Source organism: Daphnia pulex, chromosome 7, assembly GCF_021134715.1.
Source record: "Daphnia pulex isolate KAP4 chromosome 7, ASM2113471v1".
Lineage (NCBI taxonomy): Eukaryota > Metazoa > Arthropoda > Branchiopoda > Diplostraca > Daphniidae > Daphnia > Daphnia pulex.
Window position 1 is genome coordinate 10,813,130 of NC_060023.1, and position 23,675 is coordinate 10,836,804.

At 41.6% G+C, this 23,675-nt stretch overlaps 6 protein-coding genes and 1 long non-coding RNA gene across 8 annotated transcripts; 4 read left to right on the forward strand and 3 right to left on the reverse strand.

Annotated features, from left to right (window-relative positions):
• The first annotated feature begins 43 nt into the window (after positions 1-43).
• On the forward strand, positions 44-3,202 carry LOC124196743 (ubiquitin carboxyl-terminal hydrolase 22-like). The gene is made up of 10 exons (XM_046591939.1): positions 44-381; positions 442-574; positions 636-851; positions 917-1,089; positions 1,199-1,344; positions 1,414-1,533; positions 1,608-1,866; positions 1,950-2,128; positions 2,216-2,365; positions 2,460-3,202. Exons 1-10 carry the CDS (start codon positions 259-261, stop codon positions 2,500-2,502), a joined length of 1,542 nt encoding a protein of 513 aa, XP_046447895.1. The 5' UTR covers positions 44-258; the 3' UTR covers positions 2,503-3,202.
• LOC124196741 lies at positions 3,019-7,828 on the reverse strand. The gene is made up of 6 exons (XM_046591931.1): positions 7,688-7,828; positions 7,082-7,624; positions 5,733-5,935; positions 4,922-5,344; positions 4,401-4,625; positions 3,019-4,204 (listed from the first exon to the last, which is right to left on the reverse strand). Exons 2-6 carry the CDS (start codon positions 7,512-7,514, stop codon positions 3,746-3,748), a joined length of 1,743 nt encoding a protein of 580 aa, XP_046447887.1. The 5' UTR covers positions 7,515-7,624; positions 7,688-7,828; the 3' UTR covers positions 3,019-3,745.
• A 4,479-nt stretch (positions 7,829-12,307) lies between these two features.
• Positions 12,308-13,484, forward strand: LOC124196752. The gene is made up of 3 exons (XR_006875814.1): positions 12,308-12,654; positions 12,710-12,947; positions 13,008-13,484. It is a non-coding gene; the product is annotated as an uncharacterized LOC124196752 (long non-coding RNA).
• Positions 13,485-14,270: 786 nt separating this feature from the next.
• Positions 14,271-15,842, forward strand: LOC124196747 (asialoglycoprotein receptor 1-like). The gene is made up of 6 exons (XM_046591953.1): positions 14,271-14,454; positions 14,582-14,736; positions 14,827-14,994; positions 15,070-15,159; positions 15,247-15,352; positions 15,499-15,842. The coding sequence occupies exons 1-6, from the start codon at positions 14,379-14,381 to the stop codon at positions 15,732-15,734; spliced, it is 831 nt and encodes a 276-aa protein (XP_046447909.1). The 5' UTR covers positions 14,271-14,378; the 3' UTR covers positions 15,735-15,842.
• Positions 14,819-17,564, reverse strand: LOC124196746 (trypsin beta-like). The gene is made up of 8 exons (XM_046591951.1): positions 17,422-17,564; positions 17,286-17,358; positions 17,100-17,191; positions 16,938-17,014; positions 16,764-16,875; positions 16,513-16,672; positions 16,251-16,429; positions 14,819-16,126 (listed from the first exon to the last, which is right to left on the reverse strand). The coding sequence occupies exons 1-8, from the start codon at positions 17,446-17,448 to the stop codon at positions 15,980-15,982; spliced, it is 867 nt and encodes a 288-aa protein (XP_046447907.1). The 5' UTR covers positions 17,449-17,564; the 3' UTR covers positions 14,819-15,979.
• LOC124196749 (spore cortex-lytic enzyme-like) lies at positions 17,529-20,460 on the reverse strand. Of its 2 annotated transcripts, XR_006875810.1 has the most exons (4): positions 20,307-20,460; positions 19,792-20,200; positions 18,685-19,725; positions 18,034-18,577 (listed from the first exon to the last, which is right to left on the reverse strand). XR_006875810.1 is itself a non-coding variant. In XM_046591955.1 (3 exons), the coding sequence occupies exons 2-3, from the start codon at positions 20,195-20,197 to the stop codon at positions 17,612-17,614; spliced, it is 429 nt and encodes a 142-aa protein (XP_046447911.1). In that variant the 5' UTR covers positions 20,198-20,200; positions 20,307-20,460; the 3' UTR covers positions 17,529-17,611. The 2 variants fall into 2 exon arrangements, 1 of the variants encoding a protein (XP_046447911.1); XM_046591955.1 differs by lacking the exons at positions 18,034-18,577; positions 18,685-19,725 and adding an exon at positions 17,529-17,634.
• A 103-nt stretch (positions 20,461-20,563) lies between these two features.
• On the forward strand, positions 20,564-21,925 carry LOC124196748 (asialoglycoprotein receptor 1-like). The gene is made up of 6 exons (XM_046591954.1): positions 20,564-20,729; positions 20,794-20,945; positions 21,002-21,169; positions 21,241-21,330; positions 21,436-21,541; positions 21,615-21,925. The coding sequence occupies exons 1-6, from the start codon at positions 20,657-20,659 to the stop codon at positions 21,827-21,829; spliced, it is 804 nt and encodes a 267-aa protein (XP_046447910.1). The 5' UTR covers positions 20,564-20,656; the 3' UTR covers positions 21,830-21,925.
• Positions 21,926-23,675: the final 1,750 nt, after the last annotated feature.

The following is a 23,675-nucleotide window of genomic DNA, read 5'->3' on the forward strand; positions in this document are numbered from 1 at the left end:
AACGTTGCACGAGGTTGTTATTTTGGACAGAAGATGGCGATGGCGCTTTACCATTTTAGCAGAATAAATTTTTTTTTTTGGCCTACAGAAAAGGAAAGAAGCTATGGCGTTTAGATAAATTGTTTCTTCTTGAGAAAGCCGTCGAGGTTGGGCTTGTAGAGGCCGAAATTTATTAATTTTCTATAAGGTCTCTATTAAAACGTGTGGAATTATAAAGCCGCCAACATTTTGCCCAAGTCTAATTCACCGTCGGTGGCCATGTCGGCTGCCCATGGCTGTCTCCACTTGAACAACTTCAAAGCGGCCAAGGGGACTAGGCCCTACCGGCTCATTCATTCCTTTTTTGTGGCATGCACATCTTCAGAAGCCCGTAAACGCAAGGTAAGAGTTCAAGTATTGTTTCTTTTAAATCACTCCTTTACTCATCATTTTTGTTGCTAGGCCAAATCGTGTGTGTGTCATGTCTGTCAGCGAAGAGGACCCAGGCTTCATGCCTGCCTTCACTGCATTTTCTTTGGCTGCTATGGTGCTGGTCACATACAGGCCCACTCTCAGCAGCGGAAACATTTCTTAGGTAATTCGACAACCAAAAATCAAATCTCATTGATACTAATGCAGCCTCCTTTTTTTTACAGCTGTAGATCTGACTTATGGAGTTGTGTGCTGCTTTCAGTGTGGGGATTACGTCTATGACCGAGAATTGGAAACTATTGCTCAAAAGCATCAAACCAAAGCTTCTCTCTCCTTGGGACTGGGTCAAGTCTATCATTCATGGGAACCTTCTGAGGAAGAAATTGAGCTCCTCAAAAAGCATACACGACGCAAGAAGATCACAGACTCTGCCACTATCGGTTCATTATTTAAAAAAATTCATTATCCAATCTTTTATCTTAACTCCATGTTTCATTCATGGCAGGACTCAGAGGTCTAGTGAATTTGGGCAACACCTGTTTCATGAACTGCATAGTACAGGCTCTCTTAAAAGTACCTCTTCTCAGAGATTTCTTCTTGTCGGATCGTCATATTTGTCAGTTCCAAGACGAACCGAGTCGCTGTCTGGTCTGCGAAATCTCTCGCCTATTCCAAGAGGTATGTCATCCAAAAAACAAGAATCCTCGTTTCCTGTGAGAAATCTATTTTCGGATTCATAACACTCCTACTAGACTTATCGCTTCTTTTTTAATCTTCTCTTTCGCAGTTCTATTCGGGGAACAAGGCTCCTCTGACATTGCACCGACTTCTTCACTTGATATGGACTCACGCTCGTCATTTAGCTGGATATGAACAGCAAGACGCCCACGAATTTTTCATAGCAACTTTGGATGTACTCCATCGACACTGCAGGTGAAATTATTCATTGGCTATAAAAGTCGTGAGAAACGTGACATTCTAAATATAAATGATTTTTAACAGAGGACCAAATGAGCAACAGTCGACTCAGCCTCAAGAGAACTCTGTCAATCGGTGCACATGTATCATAGATCAAATTTTCACTGGTGGTTTGCAGTCAGACGTCGTTTGTCAAGCTTGCCAGTAATAACTATTTCAAATGTTTGATGTCCTAAATTTGCTGGTCTTAACGGTTATTTTGTTTTTGTTCACTGCAGCGGTGTCTCTACAACAGTAGATCCTTTTTGGGATATTTCCCTGGACCTCGGTCCGTCACCCAGCACGAAAGTCGTCACCACTGGCAACGGCCCTGGATCGATTCCCACTTCCTTGCAGGACTGTTTGGAGCGATTCACCCGGGCAGAGCACTTGGGATCTTCGGCTAAGATCAAGTGTTCGCGATGTCTTAGCTACCAAGAATCCACAAAACAACTGACGATGAAGAAACTGCCAGTGGTTGCTAGTTTTCACCTAAAGGTGCGTATTGTTTTGTTTTTTTATTGACTTTGAACGTCATATTATGAACCACTCATCGTTATTTTTTTCTTTACTTTATGCAGCGCTTTGAACATTCCAATCGATTCCATAAGAAGATCTCGTCATTCATCGCCTTTCCAGAATACCTGGACATGAGTCCATTCATGTCCCACCGTCGAAACATCAATAACAACGTCAATTCGGATTCTCCGGACCGGGCTGATAGGCCCGTCCACAAGCCCCTTATTTCCACTGAAAACATGTAAACTTGTTGCTCGGTTTATTGAGAAAACGACCGAATGTGACTGTGACGGAATCCTCGTTGCTTCCTTCCTTCTCACCCCACCAGGTATTCTCTATTTGCTGTGATCAACCACGTCGGAACCATTGAAGCCGGTCACTACACGGCCTACATCCGGCAGCACCGAGACCATTGGTTCAAGTGCGATGACCATCTCATCACCAAAGCTGATATTCGCGACGTCCTCCAAAGTGAAGGGTATCAAATATTCCACAAAAACAAACTTAGTTTAAAATATTTTGCAATTTGCTTGGTTGTTCTTGGATATTAATTGGGTGATTTGGTTTTTCAGGTACCTACTCTTCTACCACAAGATGATATTGGAGTATGAATAGAAATGGAGAAGAAAAATGTTTGTAAAGGGCAGCTCAACCGAGTCAACTTTTTTTTTTTTGCATGCAACATCCATCCCTCCATTCACAAGACCTTTTTTTTGTTTGTTTTGTTTTTCCTTTTTTAATTTCCCTTTCTCACTTCCACTTCCAGACAGTTCATCGGCGGTTAATGACCGTAGAAAACGACCATTTTCATTTTTTCTTTTTTCACGATTCAATAAAATATGAAAAAAACACAAAATGGTTAGAACAAGGAATTGAAAGACGAAAAAAAAAGCGAGATTTCTCTGACATAAACCCTCCCATTGGTGTTTCTGCCCTTTGGATTCTTTTGATTGTAAATCCCAAGCAACTCTCTCTCCACCCCGCTCCTCCTTCGATCAAAGGTATATATAGTCATTTCCGGCTATTCTCCACCCGAACCCCTTCTCCCGAATCCGAATCACATACACGAGATCTACTTAAAACAGGAAACAAAAATGGACGAAGACCACACGACCATCCGCAATTGATTTATTTTTATTTTTGCGGATGGCTGGATTTCTTTCCCTATTTTATTGCGCACCTTCGATTTTCTTTTCGACATACTCTCTCGAATCTATGTGTTCAGTGTCGTTTCCTAGCTCTCTTTTTTTTTTTCTGTGTGTCTGCATGTGTTACGTCGGTCGTGAAATCAATAAAACAAAAACAAAAAAGTTAAGATGAACGAACGGAATCAATCCCGATTGAGGTCAGAACAAAGAGAGAGACGCGGAAGAAGAGAAAGCGTGACGTCGTCTGGGGGAGGGGAGGTTGACAGCAACGACGGATATCCGAAGTCGCGAGAGAAAGTTGTAATAGGCCCTCATCCATCGACTTGGTAAATTCAGGAAATTAGTTGGAAGCACAAAAACATCCCCCCTATTCAAAAAGAAACGAAAAGTTGAGATGTCTGATGACTGCGTTGGGAAATTTTCTTGTTTAAACGAAATGTGTTTCAGAAAATAAAAAAAAAAACGACACGTTTGAATGACAGCGCGGTTGCCGTCAAAAAAGGGTTGGCTGGAAACATGTTTCTTATCTCTATGATATTTCAATTTACAAATGAATCAAGACAGCCACTATTCTATAGCAAAACATTATTCTTCCTTTTTTTTTCCTTTTGAGTGGGTTAGAAAAACAAAAATCAACGAATGATAAAGAAATAATTGAGACGATTTAATTGTACAATAAAGAAAGGACGTGGTGGTTTAACTTTGGGCATTCAGAACATCTCGCGTTTATCGGTGGCGCCGCTCTTGACGCTGCCGCTGGCCTGTGCCGGAATCGTCATGGAATGTAGGATGAATTCTTCGGCAATGTCGCGGTCCATCCCCGTGTAAATGTAACCGCTGACCATACTCTCACCGTCGACGTCCATCGATGGCGTCGTCAGCTGTTGCGGTGGGGCCATACCGAAAGAGATGAATTGCTGAGGCCCACCAGTCGTCGGTCGTTTCGGTTGATGTTGAGTCGCTTCCGGTTGGTCTTCGGCCTCGCTGCGAGACTTGCGGACTCGTTTCTCATCCGAGCTGCTCTTGTTCTTCTTCTTTTTGTTGTCTTTCTTATTGTTGTTGTGCGGATTCTCACAGCGAGACGGGCCGGGAGTAGCGGCTGTGGGTGCAGCCGGAAGACTGGCCATCTCTGGCGGCCGGTGCATGTAATTAGCGTGGTGGTGCATGTGCTGCATAGAGGAAAAGTCATAACTCAGCACCAGATAGTAAATAGTCAACCAATAATGATACGTTCATGTTTTAAAACGAAAAATAAACAGTGAGTTTCATAGTTTCCAGTTGATTTATCTTTCTCTTTTTTTTATATTAGTTGACACACCGGCGGCTGGAAAAATAAAAGAATCGTAAAACCCGTGGACTACTAACCGGTGGCATGCTGGACGGGTGGTGGTGATGAAGAGAAGGAAGGCTCGTGAGCGAGTAGAAGGCTGGTCCGGAAATCATTGGCTGGAGTACGGGGACGGCACCGGCTGGAATGACGTAAGCGGTCGGAGCTCCGGTAACGAACGACGGGAAACCGACTGGCGGATGCCCGCCAGCCGCTGGCGTCGTCGGAATCGCAACTGGAATCGGATGGGCCACCATGGGGACCTTAATTGAAGAAAATACGTTCAACATTCGAAACGTGTGCGCAACATTTCCAACAGCATAATAAAAACAACCCAAGGCAAAGTAACACTTATTTAAACTTGGGTGTGTGCGCAATCACTGTACGGTTTGACCAGTATGTACAGTTTGCTACTACCAACAGCGAGTATATTAACGGTAAATTATTATCCAGCCTAATTCCGAGAGGCACAATGTAATCATAATAACGGTAATGACGTCAAAGGAATAATAAAGGAAAGAAAGAAAGAATAAGAAAATCTTTTGATTGTTGAAATCACCTGTGGGCTATAGAGGCGTCGGAGCAGAGGTGGCGGTGGTGGACGTCTTTGTTGTTGTTGTTGTTGCTGGTGATGATGAGACTGGCGCAACCAGCGTAACAGACGGTAAGCTCTGGCCTGACCCTCTGGGCTTTGATCGGCCGTCAGGAGATTCATATTGGGAACGGAACCGATGCGATTAGCGCCAATTTTGTGATGATGGCTACTGTTGCAACTGCTGTTACTGTTGACCAGTCGACGGTGTTGGCCGCCGCCTGCCGAAGTCTGGGGACCGTAACACAGACACGCTTCACGCAGGCAAATCACCACGGCCGCCAGCGACAGGATCGTCGACAAAGTTCCTATGGCAACTAGAACGGCGTTGATGATGATTGGCCGCTGCCTCAACGGCACAGTTCCGAGGAATTCCACTCGACTCCCTTCCTGTTATCCCAAATAAAAAAAAAACATCCAATTTGTCAATTTTTTCACGGCTAGTTGGACACCAATTTAATGAGAAACGTGTGCAATAAAAAAAAATCTGGGTTTCTGGGGTCTCGTAATTGGGTGGCATTGACGGTTCAAATTCTTCAAATGAATATCAAAGTCGCTGGCCTTTGCACAGCTGCTGGATATGCTCACGGTTCAGAGCGTCGACAATATAAAAGGCGCGTTGCGCAATGTTGGTTTTGCGGCATGAAAATGGGACAACAATGTGGATGACTGGGTGACGGGAATGTTTCGTCGGGAGGGCGGGTTTTTAGAAACGCTTCGTTTACTCTCCCGTGACCTTTTAAAAGGATGGAAGAAGAAGATTCGTGTTATTGAGTACCTCTTGATCGACAAAGTATCCGTGAGGTGCGTCCGAGTCTCGTGCCAGTCCAGTAGCGGCGAAGATGAGCAATAGACCGATGGCGGCCAGGGCCAGCACACTCATCAAAAGGTAGGCGACGATGTAGATCAGGTTGGTGCGCTTCTGGCCGGCCATGATGCCCATAAGGCCGCTGAGTATCACAACAGCTCCCGTCCATAAACCTTGAAAAATGTTCGATCAAAAGTTATTTTTTTTTTTGTTTTTGTTCCCATGGCTGTCACTCGGCTTGCGGTGTCGGTCGTTCAGACTGTTGACCATCATCGAATATGTGTAACGAAGTCTTCACGAAAAAAACAAAAAAAAATCACGTCACGTTATTATTACGGGAGGGAAAAATGAGAATCAACGTGAGAAACCAAAATAAGTTTCTTGTCCTATACCAGCCAGTCATCCGTCAACAGACAGCTGTGCATGGTCCATTGAGAATGATACCAACCTATAGCGCTGCCTGCCACTGATGGAAAACCCAAGGTGTGACAGTCCCGACCCACAATTTTTAATTTTTTAAGTTCGCAATGATTTTGTCTTTCTTCTTTTCTCCGGACGTTAAAGTTCCAGGGTCTAATTGGTCGCTACCTGCAAGGTGTGAAAGAGAAGGGGAAGCGCTCCAAACTTTCTCCAAACATTACACTAGACGTTGGGGTTAGCTACGAAAATTGTGCTTTCCCGAAAATTACGTCCATTTAAACCGCTCGGCGCAGTTATTATTACATTGTGAACGCTCTTTCACGATTTTTTTTTTAAATTTATTCCGAGGGGCTGCCGTTTATGGAAATAGGGTCCGCTATTCTCCGCTTCCCTTTTTCTTTCTCCAACAGGTTGTATAGTATTAAGTTTTTTATTATTAGCTATATAGAGGCGGGGGCATTGATGATTTAGGAAATTGACTGCGATGTTTATCTATTTTTACGATTCTCGCGTGAATGAAACATTTTGCTATTTGATAGACCCGCGAGGGACTTACCAATGCGTCAATTCGCGATCATAAAACTAGCTCAAATTGCGTCACACGCACAAATGCGACGGGACAAAAACAGTTAGAGCTAATTAAAGAAAAGAATAATCGTGTGAGAGTGGAGGACCGAGGATGACGGATTGAGGAAGCCATTAAAAGTTTAGGCCTTTTTCTTTTTCTTCGGACCGCAACAGTGCGTTTGAAAATGAGCCCGCCAAAAAAGAAAAAAAAAAAGAAAAGAAAGAAAAAAAAGTCGTGCTGAGCATCTTTCATCGTAACTGGACACCCGAGTTATTTTACACTTTAGAGGTACTACTACAACAGTTGGGATTTCTTTTCTTTTTTAACTCACCGGAACCGAGATAGGACATGGAGGCCTGTTCCCACAGAGCCAAAGCACCGAAAGCCACCAGCAGGACGCCTAAAAGGGTTTTAGCCATTCCTAATGCCAGGGCCAGCCGGGCGGGAAAGAGCTGACCCCGACCGATGCCGATGACAACGCCACCGGGACCGATGGAACCTGCCATTGGAATTGGCTGTTGGGGCGACGGCTTGCCCGGACCGCTGGAATCATTTTCCGAACTGCTGTTGGCCTGTTGCTTCTTCATTAGCCATTTGGTGAACAAGAGACTGGAATCACTGCGCACTGGCACCGCCACTCCGGGGTGTGATGAACGGCCAGCGCTTTCACGGTCCGGACGAGTAACTGAGCTCGACTCGGAAGATGAGCGTCGTCCGTGGACCCACTCGGCCGTCGTCAACGACGAGTTCAATTTGCCGGACATTTCTTGAATTTTCAAATATTGGATTTGATCAAAAAAGAAACTTTTTCGTTGAAATGTTGGTCGACCGATTGGAATTTCTCACACAACGTGGCCGGCACAGATTTCCATCACTGCGTTTGAAATGTGAATTAGTAAATAATGTTCACCCCCACTCAACTGATGATTAAACTAACAAACAAAAAACAAATGAGGAGAGCAGTGTGATGCAAACGGTTCGAAAGCTTTTCAACGACTGGCGGCTCATTCATTCCGGAACAGGAAAGTCACTTGGGCGCGAGGGAGGTGGGCGGTCTGGCCGCCGGGTGGTTGAACGCGGGCGGGAGGAAGAAGGAGAAACCAAGCCCTGAAAAGAAAAAGAGAAAAAATATTGTTAAAAAAGACGCAAAAAAAAAGAAATGAAAGAAGAAGAAAAAAAAAATATATACGTATTTATACTATATCTACTTGTGTACAAGAGACCGCAAACGTTATACTCGTACGCGCAAAGCGTCTTTTAGGTCACGTTGCCTGCCGGGCATTGTTTTATTTTTATTTTTTTTTTCGTGTTACACATTTTTTTTTTCTTCTTCAGAAAATAGTTGTACATTATTTCCTCCAACATATATCTGGGATTTTGTGCTGTTCGCAATGTGTCGTAAGGAGACCGGACATGTCTAATATCCCGCGCCTCCTACTGCGTTATGTCTCATCCTCGAGACCTCATTTCTCTTCAAGGGAGGAGTGAGGATGTCTATTACTGTGCCATACTGTACTGTGTGTACCTATCCACCTTTTTTTGGGGGGTGCGTTATATGTAGAATGACAGCGTTCACATCAAGTGTCGGTCCCGGAATAAAAGGAAAACATTCCCCCCCCCCCCATCCGTGCCATTCAAGCACCCCGTTGAACAATACCGTATAGAGAGACTGCTGCTGCATAGCCGAGGGGTGAAAAGAAATCTGTTGCAACACGTTTTGTTATTATTACACACACGTTTGATATTATTAGACAATCATTTGGCGATTGAACTACTTTTTCTTTGATTATTTATAGACCGATTTTTTGGCGGTGGTTGGCCCGAATTGTGTGCAAGAACTTGGGATTAAATCATTTAATCCGACCCGCTGGCGCTATGTTGCGGCCGCTCGCTAAACGGACAATCACGCTCTAGATCGTTCGTGTTCGCCCGATCAAAGGAATTTGCATAACATAAAGGAAGCTGTGTGTTCTCGTCGAAAAAAAGAATTCGATCGCAAGTCATTGTCCGCCCTCACCACGAACCACGCTCTCAATCAAAATGAGAAGTAAAACAATGTCTGGAACGTCTCATTAGAAGACGGACGATGGGACCATCGATTCATTAAATTCGTGATTGGGGAACAACACAAATGGGACTGGATTTTCGCCACGAACTTGCGCAATAATTCCTAAAATGAACTTTTCCTTTTTTTCTTCTTTCCTCAATTCATTTCAGCTCTGCAAACGAGATGTGGGGAATGTCAACAAAGATGATTATACAAATGAGCTAGTCGAGACTTTCACCCCCCTCCAAGCCCTTAGAAATCTTCCGCTGGGCAACAAACAAACGGCAAATGGAAGTAAAAAAAAAGAAGAAGAAAAAAAAAAAAGGCGATAAGCTTCTAAGAGATTCATCGGAGTAGAGTAGCGGTAAAAACAAGTTGTAGGTATCCCAGAAAAACAAGCCCGGGTGAAAGTGCTACGTAGTAATAGTAGTGCATACTACTACTTTTCGAACAAACGAAAACAGGTGAAAGTTCCTCTTCTTTTTCCAGCGCAGGGCCAAATTCTTCTTCTAAATCTTTGAATAATAATAAAAAAACAAAAATCTTTTCTCTTTCTAACTTCGACTTGGGCAATTTCTTTCTCTTTCTGACCCGCTAGCCAAAACGGCCAATTTGCATCTCAATGCAGTTGAAAGCAAAAAAAGGCTTGAGGGCCGAAGATGATAAAGGCGACAGATCCATCTGGCCCTGTCAAAAATTCATATAGCTACTAACTAATATAACCCCGACCTACATTTTCACCTTCACGTTGTTTCTTTTCTTTTAAAAGAAATAAAAAAAGGGATGCATAGATTAAGGAGATTTACAATACCGGCACATTGAATTGATATCGAGGAGAAAGTGAGAGCGCTGTGCGCTGTATGAATAAAACAATAGGCAGATAAACTTCTCGATGGCGGCAGATGGGAATTTTTTTTTAGTTCCGCATTATCAACTCTCACCTTATTTGGGATTGTCCAGCATCTCCTTCAAAATGTATGGATCAAGAATAATTATTATTTAAAAATTGCGGTCTGGACAAGATTTTCTACAGAATAAAGCAACCGGTTTCTCGATATACACTAAAAACAGAACCGCAAAAATTGAAAAATATAAAAACTTGTCCAACTTTACATCGACAACTTTTCCTGATGGCCTGATGGATGGATTAGAAATTGTCGTTTGGGTTAAGAGAGAAATGCCGTCAACCGACATAATTTTTTTTCTTCTCTCTGAACGAAAATGTCGTTCAACATTGACATCTCTTCCGGGCCGTGTGTGTGTGTGTGTGTGTAAAAAAGAAAAAGAAAATGAAAAGAATAAAGAAATCTTGTTGGCTTTTAAAGACGAGATGATGGGAGAGTTCCACACGACCGCATTTTTTTTTTCTGACGATAAGAGAAGCGCACGGATCACGTCAAAGAACTTATTCAATTTTTTCCCTCGACTTTCAATGGAAGATAAAAAAAACCTGAAAGAAAAGGAGAATCTCATCTGAAAAAAATACGATCCACTCTACCGTGTACAGTAGAGTACCCAACGAAATAGGTCGCCACAGCGCCGCATATCACCTCAACCGCATATCTCTAATAATAAACAATCAAAAATTGTTTCCCTCCTCAAAGAAAAGAAATATGTCAACGCGTGTGTGTTCTTATTTCGTTTTTTCTTTCTGCCAGACTTATTTCGCGAAAAATCCACCGATATTGCGCAGCTATTAATCCTTTAGTGTGTTTGTGTGTGTTTTTTTTCCTGGTGTACGATCGGAATGAAATTCATTAATGAGATGGGTTTACGACGCTTTAACGTTATTCATCATCGTCTATCACGAAACTCTGATCCTCCCCTGCACCTTTTTTTGTGGCTTTTCTTTCGTCTGCCTCTCTTTCGTTTGATTGGCGTCATAAATCAAATGAAAGGAATCAAACAGGGCGACCACAGAGCACGAACCATTAAATATGTATACACAGCACAGACACAGTTTCACCGCTCTTTTACTTCAGCTGGAATCTCCCTAACGAGGTGATTATTAGACCTATAGTGCGTAGTACGCTAAAAAAAAAAAAACTAGAAAGAGAAAGGGATGCACATTGCACCAGGGGAAAACTTTCACGTGTCCGATTGAATGATGATGAGGGCTATAAGCGAACGTTATCCGAAACGCGCAATCTTTTTTGTCTAGTCTTTTCTCTTCTATTATTGGGTTTTGCTTTGGAAGATTTTCCCGGAGAGGAACACGAATTTTATTTCATTTTTTTCCGGGTTCTCTGCAGGTGTTTCCATATATTTACCCAATAACCTAAGTGGCCCCAAAAGTCTACAATTTACCAGCTCGCTGCCAAGAGAGGTACCCAGACGAGTATTGAAATAGAGCAGAGCCAATGGGGATGGAACGCTACGTGCGCAATGGGCGCGTTTGCGCAGTGGCAAAAGGCACGTAGACCTCCAGGCCGTCAATGGTTTTTTTTTTCTTCTTTCTCTCTCTCTCTATGGCGAGCGTATAGATTCAATAATACCGAGTAACACGTATATCTAAAGCCATCAAAAGTTTTCCCGTCTTCTTCGGGCGCTCTATCGTCTACCTAAATGGATGAGAAACTCTGATAATACTGATCCTTTCCGGTAGATGTACAGCGAGTAGGGTTGTATATATTCAGTCCAAACAACAACAAATAATGCGTATAGCGTGTCTATTAACCCAGTTTTTTTCTCATCCACCTTTTTTATTTTCCTCGATCGTGATTTTTGGTTCTTTTTTTTTTCAATTTCTGCGGTGGGTATTATCGCCCCGTGGGATCTACTGGCGCGTGAAATATTCAATTACGCTTTGGCTGTTGTTGGCTAATACGTGTAGACTTCGTTGGAGTTGCGCATCATCGACTTGGTCAGAGAATTTCCAATCCAACGGCTTGTCACTAACTGACCGAACGGCAGTTTCACGGTTCGCTCGTTTCACCGCGGCCATATTATAACACACATACACACTGTCCGTTCTCCGGCCTGAAATGAGTTTTCCGGCGAGATGATTCCATTCCGCCAGGCACTGGAAAATAGAATCATCATAATAACAATGTCCAAACGATATAAACGTTCATATAATAATCATATCAAATCATCCACTTTCAGGACTTTTAGCGCTGAAACTCTCGCTGTGTAAGGAAACGGGGTTAACTGTCTAACCACCAGGTTTTCATCCGCCTGTATACGGACGTTTCAAATGATAAGATTCCTGCGGGCGGGAAAAGTTGGCAACTTCAAGCGTTTTCAACTGTTCATTTTTGAATGGCGCTAGATACAAAAAATAATACGACGCTCATCTCTCGCGGGGAGAGAAATGACTCGAACGCTCTTTGACATTCCACTCGACCAAACTGCACTTTCTCTCCGTTCTCTTTTTCATCATTGCCCTGCGAGCGTCGTCCACCAAGAGAGAAAGGATGATGCATGCAAATATGTCGGAACCCCTCAAGAGGCGACTACACTTAGCCCAGCAGGTAGTAGGCACTTATGTTGATGTAATAAAGAAAGCGAACGACCAGTGTTGTTGTTCCAACGCCTCGGCCAAGTGGTGGTGGTCAGATTGGATGACGCTCACATTTCCCCCCACCGATAGCCATCGTATGAATAAACAGGCATTGTTACGCCACACGGACTAATCACTACATCTGGATACACTGATGAAAGATTCTATCTGGCAGCGCAGCTGTGTGTTGATTCCTACGAATCGGTCGCTGTTATTGGAAACAATTAAAATTTTGGTTGGGCCGTTTTTTCTTTCGAGAGAAAGAGAAACGTATAGGACACCGACCTACATTCCATTACGCATTTTCCAGTGTTTGTTTTTTTGTTAATGTTCATGGCGAATATCAGCAGAAATGGTTATTTTTTTTTTTTTACACTTGTGAAACGCGCCTGACCGAATTCTTTGCTCAGGCGATGAAATCGTTTCGTTGAAAAGAAACGAGAAGCTCGACGCGTCGACAGAAAATTGCGTCCATCCCAAAATACCGAAAAAGGGAACAACTGTCGATCCTCAATGAATTATTCATGCGCGCGTTTTTCTCTTGAAATTCTGCCCTTTCGGTACTGGCGGTACCCCTGGAAAAAAGCGACAAACTAAACCGAAGAATTCTGTTGGCGATTGAAACGTTGTTAACTAGACAACTCGAAGGTATGTGCAGCAAAGCCAGCGATAATTATTCAAACATTTGGAAAAAATCTTTTTGGTTAGGTTAGAGAGTAGCTGAATGCGCTTGTAGATGGCGACGCTTGTTGGGTGCGGACGTGCGGGACTTGTAACTAATAATCGGATGGGAATGTTTGTACATGATAATCAGAGACTTGCATGGACTTTGACAACAATGTTTCTGAATTTTGAGGACAAGGTTGAACTTTATAACTCGTTTCTGTCACAGCATTTCAATGAAACATATTTGGCTGAAAAACTTCGTTTTCTTGAAGTAGCGCAAATTTTAAAAATAAAAAATTTTACAATTTCAACCATTGGCCGGAATTCTCGCTGCTACTCGTTGTAATAAACTCAAAGCTTCTTAGCTTCGAAGTCTCTTCTTAAACTTGCCAAGTCATTTTTCTTTTTCAAGTTCGTACCGTACAATATTTTCGCTGTCGTGATTGAACGTCTTCGCTAAACTCAAGAGATGCTCAAGATGTCTAAGCTAATTTTATCCAAGCAAAGTGTTATACTAGATTCACGTGCCAAAAAAGTTTCTCCATTTCTCCTTGGAAAGAATGAAAATACACACAAGTGAGGAAAAAACTTTCCGGCGTCTGCGTACACGACGCAGGCGACAGCTAGCGCATTTCCTATTTAAATACGAAGATCAACATTCAAAAGGTTAAACGATTTGGATTTTTACGACGCTGTGTTGTCGTTACACAAGCGGTTGATTTCGGAACAGACGAAGAGGTTTCATGCTCCTGTGCTTGCTTTCGGCGGTCAAAACAAGTTGCTCTTTTTAGTGGGGATAGCGCTATCAATTAATGCATTTTTCGAATGTTGTAATAATTGTAATTGTAAAGAAATCACGCTGCCTAGAGGACACGATGCTTCGATCGAAAACAAGCCATTCAAATTGCTTGGAGCGTTGTTGTACCAATGTTACCGCCTTACCGGCGTGTTAATAGCTTTAATGCCATCGAAAATAAAAAGAAGAATTTCTAATTTTTGGTCATTCTTTTCCACAGTTCTCCAATGGAACTCCTCTTGGGAGTAGTAGAATAAGAAATACAACGATAAAAAATACCTGTCTAAACGAAGGTTCAGGGTTTTCATGAAGGTTAAGCGTCGAAAATGGACTTGCGTGGGATAACAACAAAACTCCTTCCTCCTTTGAGGGTTTTTTGGGGCGATTGATTAAGGAACGAAAAACTTGATATCAAACTTGATCGATATCTGATCGTCGTCCTTCAAATATTGGCCACCCTTTATCAAATGATGCAGCAAAACGTCTGGCTGATAAATTTACAAATGTTACCAATCAGTCAAACCTGTCCCTTCTACACTTTCATGCAGACGATCGACAAAGACAAAAATTGTGAAAGTTTCTCTAGGAAATTGGAAAACTGTTTTTAAATTTCTACCATGAAGATTCCAATTTTTTGCATTCTACTTTTGACCTTTGCAGGTTTCAGCCACGGGAATGTCGTTGCTCCTCGCCGTAAGCTTTTAATAGCAATTTACTTTCTATCCTACCCCCCCCCCCCCCCCCCCAAAAAAAAAACCTGTCTTTTCACTTCGAGAAATTCGAGAACATTTTCTAATCCGAGATTTCGATTTTCTGAAAGTTTGCGGAGGACGAGTTTTTGTTGAAGATTCGGTCGTGATTGAAGTCTCCACGACTCACGAAAACTGTCACTGGGATTTTCAAACACAAGAGGATCGTATTCTCGTCTTCACTGTGCTCAACGGAGACCTCAAAGAAGCTCAAGATTTCTTAGCTGTATGATTATTATTCAAGAAATAACCTGATCTCTCATTCAACAGAGTTTTATGACAACGTAAATAAATCAGACTTGACTTACTACTTTAGATCCATGATGGGGCCAAAGAAGATTCTCCGATCCTCCTTTTAGAGGATCAAAAGATTCACGAACGTTCGAGAAAAGATTTGTCAGCGTCCGTGTACACGACCCAGTCGACAGCCAGCATCCGGTTCACCAAAGCGCCAAATTCAAATCTAAAACTCAAGATTCAAAAGGTTAAACGAATTGTATTTTTATACTTTATATTGAGACAGTTATACTTACTCCAAGATTGGGGTGTCGTTATACAGGCGGTTGATTGCCCGTTTAATTTGGGTACAGAAAGTCAGTGTGGACGAGTTGTCGACGAGGTTTCTTGCTACTGTGCTACTTTCACCAAAGTAAGTTGATGACAAACCTATAGATGATTTGGCACCTTTTGGGGGGCTATAAAATTTATGCACTTTTTCAAATTTTGTAATAACTAGAGAAATCATCCATCCCAAAGGTCCTATTGCAACTCTCACAACATGAAATTACTGTCCCTGGAAACTTATGAAAAAGAACTATCCATTCACAACGCTTGGGGCACTGGTAATTGTTACATTATCGCTAGTAATGAAATGACATGCAATTTTGTATAAAGAATTTCCCTGAAGGATGACAAATGGAAACATGTGTCTACATTTTGATATTACTTGTTTGCTGAATTGATATTAACACGGTTTCATTCCTTACAGAGGCGACATTCTTGACTTCTCTAACCGACGCACCAAACGAAGGCACTTGGTATTGGGAAAGTACCGACACAATTTTGTATCCAGGCTACTCTAACTGGTGTTCCAAACAACCCGATGATACCGGAGCATTTGGTGGTGAAGACTGCATGGTGATTAATTATGGAGCCAATGGATGCTGGAACGATTGCGATTGCGACAAAGACGACTCTGACGCTATCTGTCAAGCACTTCCTTAATAATGTTCTATTTTTCAGTGTCTTTGATTTGTTTTTGCTAACATAACAAAGAAACGTGAAAATTGATTCTATCGCAAGAGAAAAATTAAATAAAGTTTCACAATGATCCCGTTCTTAATTGTATGCGCCACCAGATCTATTTGTCGTTTGCTACAACGACTTACTATTGAAATTAGGTTGATAATTAAATGTTAAAAGTTTAAATCTTTAATTGAAGGGTGTAGAAGCAAGAAAAACTTGTTGGATTAGTAAATCATGTTGTTACGAATCCATCCATTGTTGACGTAAGCAGAAACTCGCATCCAAGCGCCACCGTAGGTACATGATGGACCACCAAAGCTAGCGATCCCGACTTGAACATCGTTAACTATGATGGGGCCTCCACTATCTCCCTACAAATATCACAAGAAAAGTTATTTTCATCACCAAAATTATTCAATTTTAATGCTTCAAATTTTCTGTATGGGAACACATTACCCCAGTGAGGCTTAAAACAATGAAAATTTAAATACTTACAAGGCAACTTCCTTCATTGTCTCGGTAGGTACACATCATCAGTGCGTGGTTGTATGGTACGCCGACGCTTTCGCCATTTCCGACAGCTACATTAACATAATAGAATTTATACGAGCAATATTCTTTGGATTGTATGGCCAACCATGTAGCCTTTAAATACGGGGAACCAGACGATACACCTGAATTCAATTTACACAAACAAATCGTTTAGATTGGGCAATTATAAATAATCACAATTTAACTTGGCTATATTAAAGCTTACCGTCGATAGTCCAGCCCCAACCGACAGCTTGTGCCCATTGATTTTCGTAAGTAACGGTAGTGCCAGCAGGAGGTAGTTTCGCTATGGCAATACGGCTAAGCTCGGTTTGGCTTAGTGGAGGATCCATCTTTAGAATGGCGATGTCATCCCAGTTCTGACCCTGGACAGTTAATAAATCAAACAAGCAAGTTTGTAAGAGTTATTCACAAAGAGCAAACGATGGAACTGTTCACTCGTTTTTATTAACAAACCTTATAGGACGTGTGAATTCGAAAATTCCAACTTGGAACAACGCGTTTTATGTAACCACTGTCCAGTGGATTGATTGTGTAGACCCCCATGTAAACATTCACTGAGGAGAAACTGTAAAAAAGTGTGTGTGTTCTAACCTGTATTCATGCAATTGGAATGATTTGAACCGATACCCGTAAAGGCAGTGAGCAGCGGTGAGGATGTGACGATCGCTGATTACTGTTCCGCCGCAGCCAGAACTCAAACGAGCCTATTTCAAAATCAATTCGTGTAACGAGTTAAAGTCACGGACACACGACGATTAGCATATCACTCAAACGCTGCAGTGTACTTGCCATGTATTTGTGATCTCCTCTGGGAACTATCCAACCGCCAATAATCGTATCGACGTCGCCTTCGTCAGTTTCATTACTGCTCCTTACCAGTCCTACCATGTAACGAAATAAAGAACAAAAAAACAAAACAAAGATGGTTGAAACTAAACAAAAAACTTAAAGTGAAGTATATTACATTTTACATACCTTCATCAATAGAGTCGTCTATTCCCCCGGCGTTGATCAAACCAGCCGACGTAAAAAATATTACACAGAATACCTAGACATAGTCAAATGAGCACAATTAGTTTCGCATTACACAAGTATAGTATGGGTGTATTACCTTTAGCAGGATTTTGCAAGACTTCATCTTGTGAATAGTTGGTCCCTTGGCCGTTACTGCTGTTCTCCAGCTGAAATGAATCGCCTTTTTATATCCAGTTCAAATGGGATGAATTGGCCAAGTGCAGAATCGAAACAGTTGTCTCCCACGCAAAGTGCAGACAACCCCAGCAAGAGGAAAATGTTTTCCATCAGTTCGCTAGGAAAATATTGCCTAATCAAACACGGAACTGAAACATCTGTGGCTGAGCAATCGTTTGATCAAGTGCATAGTTGACTAAAAAAAAGGCTGCACGAAATCGACTTGCGCTGCTGTGAAAATTTACTTTGAATATCAGCTGACAGATGTTTCCAGCGTTAACTCGTGTTAATAACCTGAGGGGGAATTTGTAATGGAATATTGAACAAGATTCTTCCACTCTATGAACGGACAGTTGGGAGCAGCTTTACGGCAACACGGTCTTCTACTATAGAGAATTTTTAATCGTTCGCAATGATGGAAACAAACAAAACTATACATTCCCAAATTAACAAGACTACCTGAAAGGGGGTAGTAATTGGAAAATATTAATCTTATCTTCCTCTTAAGTCTAACACAGGATATGACGCAGTGTCTGATTTTTGCCTGGTGTATTAGTGAGATAAGCGGTTAGCATTATCAACGGGGTACTACATCATATTTCGCAACTTGCACATATGAATTAATAGCAAGACTACATTAAATGTTGAAAATTCTTTCTTCATTTGCTTTTATAAAATTGGTGATTGCCAATTTTCTGAAGAAAGTTACAGTTTTGGGTCCAAGGCGGGTAACCTTCTTTATCAGGATTGTTGTAATGATCTGCTCCTCCGCTCGGATCAGAGCCTTGAAAAACCGTTGGAAGCCAAGCGTCAATTGCAGCATAGGCACCGGGCTCCATGCGAATCCCCTCCTCAATCAGATGACGTCTATCGGCGTTCCAGCACTCGAATTGATCGAGATAAAGACAAACGCCTCTGATGGTGTTACCTCCCCAGTATGAACGGTTAAGATCAGCCCGGGTTTTAATTACCCAGGCAACTGCTTTCTGACCAATTAGCGGCTCTGCCCTACACTCAGCAAAGATCGTCTTTTTCAAGACCTGGTAGTCTTCGGATTGTTTGTTAAGAGCCATTTTCTTTATTTAAAAAATAATAATAAATAAAATTAAAAAATAAATAAACGAAAAAGAGGAAAGGGCGGCCAATGAAAGTAGTACTGTAAATGAGTAAACATTTCACTTACATATTTTGGTTCTGTCGAGCTACGTAAAAATGGAAGACCTGCAAGTAACTTGTCTCTAATACAGTCGCTCAGTTTTATACCATTTATCTACCTACCTATCTACCCTAATTTTTCGGTAGAACTTGCACGTAGAAAGTGTTTTCTTATCTGTCGTTAAATCATTTCGAAGAAAAACAGTTCATTATCTTTGAGAAGTACCCGAATTAACTTTACGAATTCAAAGGCGTTACATTTTTGTGAAGTTTTCCATGTCAAACTTATTTTTCATCATACAACATTGTAAATAAACGATGGCAAGAATTGTTGGGAACATTTAAAAATGTCTTCCGTGTTGTCCCGTCTACTTTTGCACCAGTTCGTTTGCATTACAATAAAGTTGAGAAATATAGTTTTAACACATTATATTAATTCTGCTGTCGTTGCTTTGCTACTTAAATAATTAATAATACAAACTAGAAAGTACCTAACAAAGGAAATATGGTACAACAACTAACGAAATCTTATCTCATCCAACGAAGTTTTAGCCATTTGTCTACACGAGGCAATTACGGTCTTTTTTTTAAAAAATTACAAGGGAAGGGAAAAGGTTTCGTGCCTAGACATGTCACTGTTTACTAAATGATTCCCTCAGATACGTCACGTCTCACATCTACCGACATTCTTGACTTTCGTTAATGGCGCTGAATCGCAACATGTTCTTCTCCTGCAGTCAATTGTTTTGGTCGAGAATGGTAGCAACAAACAAAACTTTACCCGCGTTTGGTTAGGCTAATACGTATGCCGGTTGCGGTGGTAAGTGGAAAGAAGTCGGTATAGATTACAGTCCGCATATTAGTTTCTTGATTTACATGATGTATGAAGGAGTAACTGCGAAAGTTTCAACAGTGCAATAACATTATCAACTTGCATTGTCTTAATAGTCTCGACTTTAAATCTGAAACAAGATTTAAAGCAACGTTCATGCTTGATTATTGCTTGGTGTTTGTATTGTGAGATAAGCGGTTAGCATTATCGTCAGGCCACATCATATTCCAAAAGGAACTACACATTTTTTTTACGTATTTAGTACGATAGTAAATTTCTAAATTTTGAAAAAAATTCATTTACCTCTGTAAAATTGGTGATTGCCAATTTTCTGAAGACGGTAACAGCCGGTGGTCCAGGTCGGGTAACCTTCTATTTCAGGATTGATGTAATAGTCAGCTCCTCCGCTCGGATCCAAGCCCAAGTAAACGGTAGGTAGCCAAGCGTCAATTTTAGCATAGACACCGGGCTCATTGCGAATCATCTCTTCAATCAAATGACGTCGATCGGCGTTCCAGCACTCGAACTGCCCGGGATGAAGACACACGCCGGCGATGGTGTTACCTCCCCAGTATGAACAGTTCAGATCGGCCCGGTTTTTAATGACCCAAGCAACTGCTTTCTGACCGAGCACCGGCTCTCCCCTACACTCGGCAAAGATCGTCTTGAGCAAGATCTGGTAGTCGTCGGATAGTTTGTTAAGTGCCATTTCCTGAAAAAAGGAAAAAAAAAGGATAACGAGATCAAACTATAAAAAGTAAAAATGCATTTAGTTTTTCTATTTCGATTTTAGGCTTATAGATACGACAGACACCTACGGAAATAAGGTGACCTTATTAGAGATTTGTGTGGATGACAAAGGAGGCAAAAAAGAAAATGGTTCTGTATCTCAGCTTGTTTAACTGTTGACTCAATTTATCTCGAATTACTCCAGATAAGTAAAATGTCTCCCATCAACTGACATTCTATCTAAAGTCCATCTGATAATTTCACAAATTGTGTACTGTTACAGAAAGCTGACTGGCCGCCCATCACTCACTTAATAATACCGATTTCGAAACTAGTCAAACATTCCTCACTTGTATAAGATAGATAAAGCCGATCACACAATACTAGTTCTGCTTTCATTCACAGTCCAATTAACAACGTTTAGTTACTACAGCAGAAAATGCTCAAGATTTTCGTATTTTGTCTAGTCGTCCTGACTTACTTCAGCAATGGAAATGTTGTTGCACCGCGGAGTAAGTTTATACTTAAATCCTATCCTGAGTAAACTCGAATTAACATTCGTATTTCATTCAACAGCTTGTGGGGGTCGAGTATTTGTCGATAAACCGATCGTGATCGACGCCCCAATTCACGACGATTGCATCTGGGAATTTCAGACAAAAGACGATCGGATTTTGTTATTCACTTTGGTAGATGGAAACTTGAAGGAAACCCAAGAATTTTTCAAGGTAAGCGATCATAAATGGACCCATTTGTATTACTCTCAAACTAATTACTCGTTTAGATCCACGATGGACTCGACAGTGAGTCTCCGATTCTCCTTGTCGAAAACCAAAAAATTCTCGAACGTTCGAGAAAAGATTTGCCAGCGTCCGTGTACACGACCCAATCGACAGCCAGCGTTCGATTCACAAAAGCGCCAACTTCAAATCTCAAACTCAAAATTGAAAAGGTAACATCACCTTCTAATTACATCTTTATTGTGACAGCATTTTATAGTGATTACGTTTGAACTTTGCACAGGCTGTCAATTGCCCAGCAAATGTGGGTGCACAGACAGAGTGTGGCCGAATTGTGGATACCACATCCTGTTATTGCGCAGATTTCAATAAGGCAAGGCTTATCATTACACAACAAATCAAATTATACATTGATTGAAAAAAGGGACTCATTGTTTGTCAAATTATCTTTATTTTTTTCTCCCTGATGTTTGAGTAGAGGTCTCAAACGGATCAGAAAACCGTGTGTAGCAATATTGGATTCTACATGTTGGCCCTCGAAAGCCGAACTGAAGAAGATCTCATTGCTTTTGCTTGGGGCACTGGTATGTATAGGCACATTCATTCACTTTTCTCCAGATGTTTTTGTTAAAATGGAAATCGCTTTTCATATACCAGGATTTCAGTTCTGGACATCATTGAGTTACTCTAATGGATACTGGATTTGGGAGAGCACCAATGTCCCTATTAACGGTGGATACTTCAACTGGGCCATCGGACAGCCCGACGGATCAGGTAACTGCGTGCATTTAAATGCCATCACCTCCCAAGGCGGATGGAACGACGATTCGTGCGCCACTCCACACGAAGCCGTTTGCGAAGGCCAGCCATAAGATTACATCCGCTATTTTCCGAACCACTTTCTCCAATCCATACGAAATTATCTAATAATTTTAGAGCAAGATTAACCAATACATTTTCAAAATCTATTGCTATCGATTTTCATTTCCCTTGGAGTATTTTCAAATTCAAATGGAAATCAACACAAGTTTCTTTGGCCAACTACTAGATGGCTCTCTAGCCCAATTCGGATCACGAAAATCAAAAGCCGGGTAAAAGAGGGGGAGAAATGAGAGAAATATCTAATTTTCAGTTGGCTTCATTCATTCCATCGTGAACGATAATAATAATGCCCAGGGTCGACGAGAAAAGAGTGGATGAGCCGACCCAACTATCACACCATCAGATCTTGATAACACGAGTGAAACGGCCGGGAAAGAAGAGAGAGAGAGAAAAAAAAGAAAAAGTGGCAGTGCAGCCTCGCATCTGCACCACATCACACAGAAAAGAGTATAAAAAGTAAATAACAATATCATCCAAAACATCATCATAGAGCCAGTTAATGAGGCGGCGGGCACTAGTGGGGAACGTCCCCTACTCGTCATATACTCGGGTAATGTACAATTCTTAAAAAGGGGGACGGACATTAAAGTTGTAGGAGGACACCCTTTGAAGGGCTTTTAAGTGGCCACAATGCACAATACAAATCAGCCATCAATCCCCGCACACCACTGACTTTACTGGACGTCTACCACATAGCGAAATATACTACATCTCGGGTTTTTATCGCCATTATCACACGACGGAAAAATGCTAGGCTCAACTCTTTTCAACCGAAAATAGATGCGTCAAAAATTAACTCGACAACAAAAAAGAAAAAATCTCCGCCCCGAAATGACGCAACGACCAATTACATTTTCTCTCTGTGTGCCGAGTTTGCTCATTTCTATACACTCAAGACTCGACTTTTATTTGATGATCTAATCAGCTTAGAGTCCGCCCACTCAAACATCCGGGCCTTTTCAAGTTCGTTAATGAACTTACTGAATCGTCGGAAATTTTCGATTGATTCGATTCTCTTTTTTAAAGGAACTTTTTTTTTAGACGCAGAGAAATCTATCGACTCCTGAATCAGCAACAAACGGCCATATATCTCTTTGATCGTTTGATTTCGAATTGGTTCGTTAACTCGTTAACCGCTCCGATATAAATCCCCTTCTGTAATAAAACACAAGTGGCGAAAAACTCTTTGAAGTAATTTTTCTTTTTTCTTTGTTGGAAGCCGATCGATTGATGACGGACCATCAGCAATTTACTCAATTACTACTTACTTTGACTTACTTAGAACCGGAGACGACGACATCAAACAATCAGCAAGACGAGCAGATTATTTGGGTGCGGGGAGGCAAATGCGAACAAGTCCCGTCAGGATCTCTTTTTTCCTTAATGCAGAGGCGAAACCGATACGTCATTAGACACGACCAGCAAAAGACGCGATTAGCGTGATTAATCGCACCAGAAAGCCCCTCCCAACAAAAAAATAAAGAGGAATGATAGCATTTTCGGTTGTTGTTGAAGAAGAAGCTGCTGGTAATATTTATTCCCCATGTAACAGAGATATAATATGCATGAGGATGACGATTCCGCTCGACTGCCCCATGCGACTGTCCCCCTCGTCATCTACCCACAGCTAAACATCACGGCCGTAACTGGCACAAGAAAAAACAACAACATCCAGATAGATAGATAGATAGATAACAAAAAATATATAAAATAAGAGGAAATGTATGAGAGAGAGAGGGGTCACGTGTATGTCATCGCCGGTTGGCCGATTAGATTACCGCGTCGCTGCTGCTGCTGCTACTACTACGTACTAGTATTTACCCTCTACACCATCGG

Bases quoted from the DNA above. Each gene is read 5' to 3' on its own strand.
- LOC124196743 (XM_046591939.1), top strand. From the start codon at position 259: ATGTCGGCTGCCCATGGCTGTCTCCACTTGAACAACTTCAAAGCGGCC. The intron at 852-916 runs GTTCATTATTTA...CATTCATGGCAG, and splicing joins CACAGACTCTGCCACTATCG to GACTCAGAGGTCTAGTGAAT. The intron at 1,867-1,949 runs GTGCGTATTGTT...TACTTTATGCAG, and splicing joins TTGCTAGTTTTCACCTAAAG to CGCTTTGAACATTCCAATCG.
- LOC124196741 (XM_046591931.1), bottom strand. From the start codon at position 7,514: ATGTCCGGCAAATTGAACTCGTCGTTGACGACGGCCGAGTGGGTCCAC. The intron at 5,936-7,081 runs GTGAGTTAAAAA...ACATTTTTCAAG, and splicing joins CATGTCCTATCTCGGTTCCG to GTTTATGGACGGGAGCTGTT. The intron at 4,205-4,400 runs GTTAGTAGTCCA...TCCTCTATGCAG, and splicing joins ACCCGTCCAGCATGCCACCG to CACATGCACCACCACGCTAA.
- LOC124196749 (XM_046591955.1), bottom strand. From the start codon at position 20,197: ATGGCACTTAACAAACTATCCGACGACTACCAGATCTTGCTCAAGACG. The intron at 17,635-19,791 runs GTAAATGAATTT...GTGTTTGATTAG, and splicing joins CAATCACCAATTTTACAGAG to GCAATATTTTCCTAGCGAAC.
- LOC124196747 (XM_046591953.1), top strand. From the start codon at position 14,379: ATGAAGATTCCAATTTTTTGCATTCTACTTTTGACCTTTGCAGGTTTC. The intron at 14,455-14,581 runs GTAAGCTTTTAA...ATTTTCTGAAAG, and splicing joins GAATGTCGTTGCTCCTCGCC to TTTGCGGAGGACGAGTTTTT. The intron at 15,160-15,246 runs GTAAGTTGATGA...TGTAATAACTAG, and splicing joins ACTGTGCTACTTTCACCAAA to AGAAATCATCCATCCCAAAG.
- LOC124196748 (XM_046591954.1), top strand. From the start codon at position 20,657: ATGCTCAAGATTTTCGTATTTTGTCTAGTCGTCCTGACTTACTTCAGC. The intron at 20,946-21,001 runs GTAAGCGATCAT...TTACTCGTTTAG, and splicing joins AAACCCAAGAATTTTTCAAG to ATCCACGATGGACTCGACAG. The intron at 21,542-21,614 runs GTATGTATAGGC...TTCATATACCAG, and splicing joins TGCTTTTGCTTGGGGCACTG to GATTTCAGTTCTGGACATCA.
- LOC124196746 (XM_046591951.1), bottom strand. From the start codon at position 17,448: ATGAAGTCTTGCAAAATCCTGCTAAAG. The intron at 17,015-17,099 runs GCAAGTACACTG...ATTTTGAAATAG, and splicing joins GAGGAGATCACAAATACATG to GCTCGTTTGAGTTCTGGCTG. The intron at 16,430-16,512 runs GTAAGCTTTAAT...AATTGAATTCAG, and splicing joins TTGGGGCTGGACTATCGACG to GTGTATCGTCTGGTTCCCCG.